This window comes from Pinus tabuliformis, chromosome Q (assembly GCF_031772625.1).
Source record: "Pinus tabuliformis cultivar Carrire ecotype Pingquan chromosome Q, CPIR1, whole genome shotgun sequence".
Lineage (NCBI taxonomy): Eukaryota > Viridiplantae > Streptophyta > Pinopsida > Pinales > Pinaceae > Pinus > Pinus tabuliformis.
Window position 1 is genome coordinate 94,961,508 of NC_142296.1, and position 12,817 is coordinate 94,974,324.

The 12,817-nt window shown below is 33.0% G+C and overlaps 1 protein-coding gene across 12 annotated transcripts in view; it reads right to left on the reverse strand.

Annotated features, from left to right (window-relative positions):
• Nucleotides 1–6,331: 6,331 nt before the first annotated feature.
• LOC149218408 (uncharacterized) overlaps nt 6,332–12,817 on the reverse strand; it is a 200,075-nt gene continuing 193,589 nt past the window's right edge. For 5 of the 12 annotated variants that reach the window (XM_089383943.1, XM_089383944.1, XM_089383941.1 and 2 more), the window contains one exon: nt 10,488–10,598. In XM_089383943.1, the coding sequence (XP_089240069.1) occupies nt 10,503–10,598 (96 nt within the window). In that variant the 3' untranslated portion in view covers nt 10,488–10,502. Of the gene's footprint in view, nt 6,374–6,916; nt 6,967–8,438; nt 8,821–10,487; nt 10,599–11,844; nt 12,124–12,641; nt 12,773–12,817 lie in introns of those variants that run through there. The other 7 variants (XM_089383947.1, XM_089383951.1, XM_089383946.1 and 4 more) reach the window with 7 other exon arrangements.

Here is a 12,817-nt window from a genome sequence, read left to right on the forward strand (position 1 = left end):
TCATTATCTTTAGCTTCAATATTCACTCCATCTTCCTCAACTTGTAGAACATCATTTCTAGCACTAATACTTGGTGCAATATTCAAATCACAGTTCCTAGGGGGCCACCTTGACTTTATAATAATTTCTAAAAATCACGTGAAATAAATAGTTTGCAGAACAAATATTATAACAATAATACTTTTTACAAATATGATTAATATAAATAAAATGTATATAATGATTCATAAATAACAACTTGCCACTGGACTATATTTTCCCCCCTTCAATGTGTCCATTCTTCCTAGAATGTCTATCAATTATTTCATATGAAATTCTCCACGGACATCATCACCTGCAAGAATTTCAAGGGCAATAACATTTCCCATCATTGACCCCTTGCGGATTAGTTTCCCATCTAATCTTTTTTGAGATTATTCCCGCAACCACAAAACAATTATATAAAACAAAAAATGTTTTTTGCTTGCTAGAAACACCTTATAACCTTTCAAGATTATTGTAGTTATAGCAAATATGTCGCATCATCTTTTACATGTGAGATATTTATATATTTACTTATCGTTTCAATTCTAACATTAGATGACTAGTCAAAGTCAAAGATGACCAGTCAAATTGACCTTGGGGATGATAAAAACTATCGTTCGTCACACTTGCGACAATAGACACGGGTCGTCACAATCCTCACACTTAACATACGCTGCCACACTTGCAACAAACAACATCTGTCATCGTAATAAGAATACCTTAGAAACCATACACCGCAATTTCGACTCACAACAAATATGTCATCGCGATGAACACAAGCAACAAAACTGAAAAAATGACATTTTTCTTGACCTTTGCAACAATACGGGCCATACCATCAAACTATGTCATCGCAATTTAGTCTTATATGTAAAGTGAAAATATTCATTATGATATCAAAGTTTTATTGTATAATTTAGATATGAGGAGATTATAAACTTAGATAAGATGTATCTTACATTACCTAAAAAGCCATATATAATCCAATTTACTTGCTTGTCCTTTTGCACATATTCATGTTTATAATCAGACCTTACCTCAATTGCATACTTTCCAAGGTAGCAACCATTGTTGGCAAGTTATAAAGGGTATCATTTCTATCTCTCGTAACCATTATTTGCAAGTTACAGAGGGTAGCATCATATGGGATGGCTCATTCATGATTTTCAACCCCTTCCACTAACACACATGGTAAATTTCTATCCCTAAATCTACCTTGGATAAATATGCAATACTTGGTAAGTTTAGTATCATCCTCCAATGTACCATAAAAATTCTCAACCATAGAAACTAATTTAATATATGTTTGCACTTTAGTCAAGTTAATTTATGTCTATGCCTTTGTACTTGAACCAAGTTATTTATGTATATACCTATCTCTATATTAACAGGAAAAAAGTTGTTTTTCACTATCACAAACTATATTGCTAATACATGTAGTGCCTATGTTTCTCCTTAGTCAAACTCAAATTTCATTCAAAAGTACATTCTACTCCATTGGTTCAAACTCTAACTATGTTGGGTTTGTGCACTTTTAATTCCAACTTTAAAATTTGATGTCTCCAAACCTTTGTAAGTGATTCCTTATACTAAGTTTATAGAATAGAATGGAATATTTTTAATTTATATTATTAGAGATTATGTAGGATGTATAGGATAATATGAAAACATATAACATAAAAAACACATTCATAGATATGATTTCTTATTTTAAAGTTTTTCAACTTACAATGTAGTTATGTGTTGGTGATGTTTTAAAACATCATTTTTTTTTCTACGTAATGCTAAATCTATTATATTAACAAAGAGGTAGTAAATTTACAACATGACCGTAGTCAAGCACCCTGCTCCTGCGGGAGGCAGTTCTATCCAAAACATGCATGTTTGAAAAATGTCTGATTTTGTTTCCCACGCAGGGGAATAATCTCTGAAACATGAGACAAGTCAAAAACTCAAAAAGAAAAGACCAGAGGAGAATGAACACTGAAACACGATACAATAATAGAAACCCATGACCGTGTCGCCTTACATCCTTGCCCTGTGGACAGGGGCATTCTACAAAAAGAGAGACATGGATGGCCTTCCTATTCATCAATGGGCTCTTCAGTAATTCGACACCAGCCCATATCAGGTGGTTCCTCTAACTGTGTCACATTCTGAGCATCAGTGCCCAGATCTACCATCATCGGCTCCTGCGCGCTGCTTCTTTGCTCATTTGTTTCCCGCTGAGGCGTGTTCTCCGTAGCCAGCTGAAAAGATGAAGAGGGGTCCTGGATAGCCCTCAAATTTTCTGCTTGTGTCCTTAAATCAACAGCTAAACCTTCCTCCTGAAACACCACAGTAAAATAGGCAGTGATCCTGGGCCTATTGAGAGCACTGTCAAAGGTGAAAATGGTGGAGCCTCTGGCAGGAATCGGACCGGGTCGAGAGTCAAAGGCTCGAGACCTTCCTCTTCTGCTGCGAGAAGAAAGCCCTCTCCTTGGAAGGTGGTTCAGGTCGCTGGAGGATGAATCCGTTGGGGCTCTTCTCGGCTGCCCTCTGCGATTGCCCGCTCTAGGTCTCAATCGAGGCATCCTGCGGATGATAGTGGCCCAGATCCAGAGATTTTGCTGAGGGGCGATAGCTTGGATGCGGCGATGCCTCCCAACTGAGCCTCCTCTACCTATAATGAACGTGTTCTTTGGGTTTGCCGAGTCCTTGCACTTGTGCATTAACCAAAACCAAACACAAATATCAGTTGCCAAGAGAAAAGAGCGGGAGGGCCGAACTGCAATACCTGAGCAATATTCGGGGAGGGGAGTGACCAGCCTCACAGAGAGGACCAAGATAATCAGCACTTGGGTCCAATTCCTTGCCTTCTCTCCGAGTTTCTTATCATGCGCAGAGGAGTGCTGGCAGAGCGGCAGCGCCAACGAATTTACCATCTCCCTCGTCCTTCCTCCGGTTTTAAGGTTACAGGCCTTGTCTTGGGAGTCGCCTCCCATTACTGCTCCCTTGATGGCTTGAGCCCTCCACTGCACGCTAATGCGTGTGAAACTTAAGTCCCTCGCTGTGAGCCTGGCGTTCCAGCCGAACCAGTGATATAACGTACCCTGAGTGACGGTCATGCAGGTGTGCCACGCGCTTTGTAGTATTTCCCTTCCACGTACTCTGTGCAGGTCGGGCAAGTGGCGATCCGCCCCACCCATCCACTGTCTTATCACGTTAACTTTCAACTCTAACACCCGCATCCGGGGGATGTTTTAAAACATCATTAATATAAAGGCATATTTGTTTTGTTGGAAAAAATCAATAACCTTTATAAATCACTTGGATCATATTAAGTTAAGTGCTTCTATCTTGTTTACATTCAAGGATATGTAGCATCATATGCACCTCATCCTCAATTTCTCATTGTTTGAAAAATGGGTGCAAATGTTCTTTGCAGTCTATATTTTTCCATCTCCATCTTTGCACTCATGGGTTATGAGAACTCAACTTGATTTAATATTTTAAAGCTTTTTATGCATGAATATTTAATTTTGGAGGTAATTTTGTTTAATCTCATTATGAGGCAATTCTCATTCTTCGATTCCCCATATCTTAAGGCATTTGATCCTTTCATAATACCAACCCTTATTTGGAGTTGCAATATTAGCTTGGTGCCATGATATTTTCACGCCCATATCCCTTATTTTGAATATTTATGTCATAAATTAACATAATTCCTCTCCTTCTAAGCGCTTTGTAGTGTAATTCCTAATTCTTTTGACAAGAATAATTTCTAAACATCCATTGTACATGCAAGGTAGATAACCGCTTTTGTGTGTGTGGGGATTTTCATTTCTCTTGAAGCCTATTTAACGTGTGGATATTTTGTAATTATTTGTTGTAAAGAATAAGCACCTACTACTCCAAAAAAACACTTGAAAGAAAAAAAGAGGAAATTAAGACATTGATAATATTCTTAAAATCTATGTGAAAACACAAAAGTAATCAAGGCTTTAGTCATCAGAACTATTTATGTGGACGCGAGTTGTCAATGTGATTATCATGACACCTCATCAAGATAAGAATTACAAGTCATGACAATTGTATTCTCGGACTTTGTCATTGTCTAGAGACTCACAATCTAATATTTTCTATTTGTTGTGATGTTGAATTTGATAACAAATGGAGGTAAGAATGGAATTACACAACAAAAGGCTTAGGAGTAGAGGTAGTGCAGACAAAACGACAATACAACACAAAATGACCATACAAGCAACATAAAATTTTGGTATGATGATTGGTTGGTTGGTACGAATAAAGTTATATAGAAGGATTTTTTCTTGCGTGGAGTAGATTATGTGTTTTTGCTTGTACCAATGTCAAAATAGAGCACAATTGCGGTTTTGTGATTCTTGAATGTTCTCTGTTTAATTTCTTGGAATTGGTATTTAATAGTGAAATTATTGTTCGTCGATACATTAATAGCTTTGATATTTCTTCTCACTTTTTTTTTCTTCTTAGTAGTAAATTAATGTCTTTTTAATTCCAATAAAGTTTTTGAACTTAGAAATGACCAAAGATAGAGTGATAATCAAATTACAATGAAGAACCTGTATAAATAACTAAATAGATACATTTTCATTAAGAATCATGTTCTTTAGTTAAGACCTGTCATTAATTATTATTTATTTATATTTATATATTTACATTTATTACAAGTAAAATAAGCATATACATTTGAAATATATTCTTTTTAAACAAAAATAAAATGTTAAATTAATTCCCTCAAATTTTGAAACTAAGCATTTACTTCATCCATTTGAGTTTTCTTATTCGAGATATATTCCTTTTAAATAAACATAAAGTATTACTTAAATCTCTCGATTTTTCAAAGTGAATATTTAATTAATCTATTTACACTTTCTTTAATTATTTACTTGCACTTTCTTCTCTCATGCCACCTATTTATTTAATCTGTTTAATATATCATATTTGAACCACACATTTTGTCTAACATATTATATGTATTTAAACATCCTTTTAATACTATTGTATTCTAGTTTTCTTATAATAAAATTTCATATATAATTATGTACCACCACCAACACTATTACTAGTAATTGTTACAACATTATAATCAAGTTTATAAGTCACTTCCATTTATTTAATTACATATAATTACACCCATTGATGTAATCCATTGGTCATTTACAGATTGTTTATTCCTTTATAAATTAAAAATTGTTTCTGTGTGAAATATTTTCTAAGATACGTAATTGGTCCCTTCATCATTAAGAAATTCTTTATTCACTGATCAATTAAAATTGTCTCTACAATGAAATTAACTGGAGTCTTTGATGTGTCAAAGCATTCAATACAGTTACATCATATTGGTTTCTATGATAAGTAGTTGGTCCCAACTCATTTAGAAATTGTTTATTCATTGATCAATTAAAATTGTTTCTACGATGAAATTAAATGGAATCTTTGATGTGTGAAGTATTCATTACAATTACATTATATTGGTTTCTCTTATAAGTAGTTGGTCCCAACGTCCAATTGTCTTTTTTGGACAATCAGCACGAAGGCTCCCTGTTGGAAAACACTAACTCTAGTGAATATCCAACGGCTCTTCGAATTGCATCTAGAATTTACCTGCACAAGCATGATGATGCGCACACAAGTTTACTGTACGAAAAGCCATGCTACAGTTGCCTGCCTGTGCATGATGATTTTGCCCCTACATTTTGGAGAGAGAGCACTATTTTATTATATCTATGCAGAAGTTGAGATAAGTTCATGGTACTCCAAGCCCAGTGTATCAAAGAAATTAAATAACATAATCTGACTTCAATTTTATAGGTAAGTATTGCAAATATTTGTTTTGTACCTTTAAATTCCAACCACTAGCAAACATAAAGGGTCACTGCACATCAATCTCACAAGTGAACGACGAGATCACACTTCATGGCCGTTGCAAACATTTATTTGTTCACCTCGTGTCTATTTAAAGTTGCATTATCAATTCTGAAAAATAAGCATCATCCCGCTAACACCAAAAGCAAACCCACTTACTCAATAGTAAGTTGTACAAACTAAAATTGAAAAGATAAATGTGAACGTTTGATTGGATTAGCAACCAATCGTTATTGAGATCAATATGACCATTGTAATGATTGTATTGTGGTAACTTCTACCAGAAATAATAAATAATATATTCCAAGCTTCCAATTTTTTTGAAAGAATAATCCTGCTCGATATTTACTTTTGGTAAAATTGAAAAATTTAAAGCAACAAGGTAATATTACTGGTCAGAGAAAGCATCACATAATGATTTTTATGCAACGCCACATCATTTAAATTTCTCCTCGGCTATTACCTGCTTAAGAAACCATTAATGGCATTAGTCTTTTTAAATGATAGATGATTTTTGAACAATGTAAAAGCAGATTTCCAACAGTGAAGCAACGTATTAACAAGTAAAGGGAAGAAACACTAGACCTAATGATCATTCCAACTATGGTAACAAATTGTTTTATGCACATGGAAGATATCAAAAAAGCTTAGCACTTAATTGGACAGAATTTGATCTGAACAATATTTTGGTAGTCAGCAGGTTTGTAAGGTCACAAACTACTAGACCAATTAGAAGTTAAACGGGCCTATATCCTAACATCAAATTCAGGACACAATTCTAGTGTGAATTTTACTTTCCCATCCACAGACCATGACTCCACTGCCCAGAGACCATGTTCCAAATTGAACTATACTGCCTGGTTAATATTCAATGCTATTTCAGCGGAGTGCTAAGGAACACTATATAAATGTCCTTATTGAGAGAAACGCGGTAGAAAGTTGTCAACACTATTTTACAAAAACACATGGATTGGTTGTCAGCTTTAAAGAAATCATGAATGCTCACCAAATATCCCATGGGGATGATCGTGGTTGAGCATTTTGCAAAAGGTAATTCTGCATCATTATCCTCAATATTGTATGCCATACATCAGTGCATTATCAAGACACTAGATTCTCTTTGAAAATGAAGCCTATATTACATTAGAAATCAACATACATGTAGACAACATATCTAGGAACCAAATATGTGCACACTTGAAAGCCCTCATTAATTATTATTTATTTATATTTATATATTTACATTTATTACAAGTAAAATAAGCATATACATTTGAAATATATTCTTTTTAAACAAAAATAAAATGTTAAATTAATTCCCTCAAATTTTGAAACTAAACATTTACTTCATCCATTTGAGTTTTCTTATTCAAGATATATTCCTTTTAAATAAATATAAAGTATTTACTTAAATCTCTCGATTTTTCAAAGTGAATATTTAATTAATCTATTTACACTTTATTTAATTATTTACTTGCACTTTCTTCTCTCATGCCACCTATCTATTTAATTTGTTTAATATATCATATTTGAACCACACATTTTGTCTAACATATTATATGTATTTAAACACTCTTTTAATACTATTCTAGTTTTCTTATAATAAAATTTCATATATAATTATGTACCACCACCAACACTTATTACTAGTAATTGTTACAACATTATAATCAAGTTTATAGATCACTTTCATTGTAGTAATTGTTACAACATTATACTCAAGTTTATAAGTCACTTCCATTGTATTTAATTACATAGAATTACAACCACTGATCTAATCCATTGATCATTTAAAGATTGTTTATTCCTTTATAAATTAAAAATTGTTTCTGTGTGAAATATTTTCTAAGATAAGTAGTTGGTCCCTTCATCATTGAGAAATTCTTTATTCATTGATCAATTAAAATTGTTTCTACAATGAAATTAAATGGAGTCTTTGATGTGCCAAAGTATTCAATACAGTTACATCATATTGGTTTCTATGATAAGTAGTTGGTCCCAACTCATTTAGCAATTGTTTATTCATTCACCAATTAAAGTTGTTTCTACGATGAAATTAAATGGAATCTTTGATGTGTGAAGTATTCAATACAGTTACATTATATTGGTTTCTCTTATAAGTAGTTGGTCCCAACGTTCAATTGTCTTTTTTGGACTATCAACACAAAGGCTCCCCGTTGGAAAACACTAACTCTAATGAATACACTTATCCAATGGCTCTTCGAATTGCATCTAGAAGTTCCCTCCACAAGCATGATGATGCGCACGCAAGTTTACTGTACGAAAACCCATGCTACAGTTGCCTGCCTGTGCATAATGATTTTGCCCCTGCGTATTGGAGAGAGAGCACTATTGTTATTATATCTCTGCAGAAGTTGAGATAAGTTCATGGTACTCCAAGCCCAATGTATCAGAGAAATTAAATAGCATAATCTGACTTCAATTTTATAGGTAAGTATTGCAAATATTTGTTTTGTACCTTTAAATTCCAACCACAAGCAAACATAAAGGGTCACTGCACATCAATCTCACAAGTGAATGGCAAGATCACCCTTCCTGGCCGTTGTAAACATTTATTTGTTCACCTCGTGTCTATTTAAAGTTGCATTATCAATTCTAAAAAATAAGCATCATCCCGCTAACACCAAAATCAAACCCACTTACTCAATAGTAAGCTGTACAAACTAAAATTAAAAAGATAAATATGAACGTTTGATTGGATTAGCAACCAATCGTTATTGAGATCAATATGACCATTGTAACGATTGTATTGTGGTAACTTCTCTCGATATTTACTTTTGTTAAAATTGAAAAATTTAAAGCAACAAGGTAATATTACTGGTCAGAAAAAGCATCACATAATGATTTGTATGCAACGCCACATCGTTTAAATTTCTCCTCGGCTATTACCTGCTTAAGAAACCATTAATGGCATTAGTCTTTTTAAATGATAGATGACAATGTAAAAGCAGATTTCCAACAGTCAAGCAACGTATTAACACATAAAGGGAAGAAACACTGGACCTAATGATCATTCCAACTATGGTAACAAATTGTTTTATGCACATGGAAAATATCAAAAAAGATTAGCACTTAATCGGACAGAATTTGATTTGAACAATATTTTGGTAGTCAATAGGTTTGTAAGGTCACAAACTACTAGCACAAATAGAAGTTAAACGGGTCTATATCCTAACATCAAATTCGGGACACAATTCTAGTGTGAATTTTACTTTCCCATCCACAGACCATGTCTCCACTGCCCAGAGACCATGTTCCAAATTGAACTATATTGCCTGGCTAATATTCAATGCTATTGCAGCTGAGTGCTAAGGAACACTATATAAACATCCTTGTTGACAGAAACTCGGAAGAAAGTTCTCAACACTATTTTATAAAAACACATGGATTGGTTGCCAACTTTAAAGAAATCATGAATGCTCACCAAATAGTCCATGGGGATGATCGTGGTTGAGCATTTTGCAAAAGGTAATTATGTATCATTATCCTCAATACCGTATGCCATACATCAGTGCATTATCAAGGCACTTGATTCTCTTTGAAAATGAAGCATATATTATCTTAGAAATCAACATACATGTAGATCAAAGACAACATATCTAGGAACCAAATATGCGCACACTTGAGAGCCCTCATTAATTATTATTTATTTATATTTATATATTTACATTTATTACAAGTAAAATAAGCATATACATTTGAAATATATTCTTTTTAAACAAAAATAAAAAGTTAAATTAATTTCCTCAAATTTTGAAACCAAACATTTGCTTCATCCATTTGAGTTTTCTTATTTGAGATATATTCCTTTTAAATAAACATAAAGTATTTACTTAATTCTTTCGATTTTTCAAAGTGAATATTTAATTAATCTATTTACACGTTATTTAATTATTTGCTTGCACTTTCTTCTTTCATGCCACCTATTTATTTAATCCTCTTTAATATATCATATTTGAACCACACATTTTGTCTAACATATTATATGTATTTAAACACCCTTTTAATACTATTGTATTTTAGTTTTCTTATAATAAAATTTCATATATAATTATGTACCACCACCAACACTATTACTAGTAATTGTTACAACATTATAATCAACTTTATAGATCACTTTCATTGTAGTAATTGTTACAACATTATAATCAAGTTTATAAGTCACTTCCATTGTATTTAATTACATAGAATTACAACCATTGATCATTTAGAGATTGTTTATTCCTTTATAAATTAAAAATTGTTTCTGTGTGAAATATTTTCTAAGTAGTTGATCCCTTCATCATTGAGAAATTCTTTATTCATTGATCAATTAAAATTGTTTCTACAATGAAATTAAATGGATCCTTTGATGTGCCAAAGTATTCAATACACTTACATCATATTGGTTTCTATGATAAGTAGTTGGTCCCAACTCATTTAGAAATTGTTTAGTCATTCACCAATTAAAATTGTTTCTACGATGAAATTAAATGGAATTTTTGATGTGTGAAGTAGTCAATACAGTTACATTATATTGGAAAACACTAACTCTAATGAATACACTTATCCAACGGCTCTTTGAATTGCATCTAGAAGTTCCCTGCACAAGCATGATGATGTGCACGCAAGTTTGCTGTACGAAAACCCATGCTACAATTGCCTGCCTGTGCATGATGATTTTGCCCCTGTGTGTTGGAGAGAGAGCACTATTGTTATTATATCTCTGCATAAGCTGAGATAAGTTCATGGTACTCCAAGCCTAGTGTATCAGAGAAATTAAATAGCATAATCTGACTTCAATTTTATAGGTAAGTATTGCAAATATTTGTTTTGTACCTTTAAATTCCAACCACTAGCAAACATAAAGGGTCACTGCACATCAATCTCACAAGTGAATAGTGAGATCACTCTTCTTGGCCATTGTAAACATTTATTTGTTCACCTTGTGTCTATTTAAAGTTGCATTATCAATTCTGAAAAATAAGCATCATCCCGCTAACACCAAAAGCAAACCCACTTACTCAATAGTAAGTTGTACAAACTAAAATTGAAAAGATAAATATGAACGTTTGATTGGATTAGCAACCAATCGTTATTGAGATCCATATGGCCATTGTAACAATTCTATTGTGGTAACTTCTACCAGAAATAATAAATAATATATTCCAAGCTGCCATTTTTTTTTGAAAGAATAATCCTGCTCGATAATTACTTTTGGTAAAATTGAAACATTTAAAGCAACAAGGTAAAATCACTGGTCAGAAAAAGCATCACATAATGATTTGTATGCAGCGCCACATCGTTTAAATTTCTCTTCGACTATTACTTGCTTAAGAAACCATTAATGGCATTAGTCTTTTTAAATGATAGATGATTTTTGAATAATGTAAAAGCAGATTTCCAACAGTCAAGCAACGTATTAACAAGTAAAGGGAAGAAACACTAGACCTAATGATCATTCCAACTATGGTAACAAATTGTTTTATGCACATGGAAAATATCTAAAAAGCTTAGCACTTAATCAGACAGAATTTGATCTGAACAATATTTTGGTAGTCAACAGGTTTGTAAGGTCACAAACTACTAGCCCAAATAGAAGTTAAACGGGCCTATATCCTAACATAAAATTTAGGACATAATTCTAGTGTGAATTTTACTTTCCCATCCACAGATCATGTCTCCACTTTTGTAGGTAAGTATTGCAAATATTTGTTTTGTACCTTTAAATTCCAACCACTAGCAAGCATAAAGGGTCACTACACATCAATCTCACAAATGAATAGCGAGATCACCCTCCATGGCTGTTGTAAACATTTATTTGTTCACCTCGTGTCTATTTAAAGTTGCATTATCAATTCTGAAAAATAAACATCATCTCGCTAACACCAAAAGCAAACCCACTTACTCAATAGTAAGTTGTACAAACTAAAATTGAAAGGATAAATATGAACGTTTGATTGGATTAGCAACCAATCGTTATTGAGATCAATATGACCATTGTAACGATTGTATTGTGGTAACTTCTACCAGAAATAATAAATAATATGTTCCAAGCTACCAATTTTTTTTGAAAGAATAATCGTGCTTGGTATTTACTTTTGGTAAAATTGAAAAATTTAAAGCAACAAGGTAATATTACTGGTCAGAAAAAGCATCACATAATGATTTGTATGCAGCGCCACATCGTTTAAATTTCTCCTCGGATATTACCTGCTTAAGAAACCATTAATGGCATTAGTCTTTTTAAATGATAGATGATTTTTGAACAATGTAAAAGCATATTTCCAACAATGAAGCAATGTATTAACAAGTAAAGGGAATAAACATTGGACCTAATGATCATTCCAAGTATGGTAACAAATTGTTTTATGCACATGGAAAATATCAAAAAAACTTAGCACTTAATTGGACATAATTTGATCTGAACAATATTTTGGTAGTGTTTGTAAGGTCACAAACTACTAGCCCAAATAGAAGTTAAACGGGCCTATATCCTAACATCAAATTCAGGACACAATTCTAGTGTGAATTTTACTTTCCCATCCACAGACCATGTCTCCACTGCCCAGAGACCATCTTCCAAATTGAACTATATTGCCTGGTTAATATTCGATGCTATTTCAGCTGAGTGCTAAGGAACACTATATAAACGTCCTTATTGAGAGAAACCCGGTAGAAAGTTGTCAGCACTATTTTATAAAAACACATGGATTGGTTGCCGGCTTTAAAGAAATCATGAATGCTCAACAAATAGCCCATGGGGATGATCGTGGTTGAGCATTTTGCAAAAGGTAAGTCTGCATCATTATCCTCAATATTGTATGCCATACATCAGTGCATTATCAAGACACTGGATTCTCTTTGAAAATGAAGCATATATTACATCAGAAATCAACATACATGT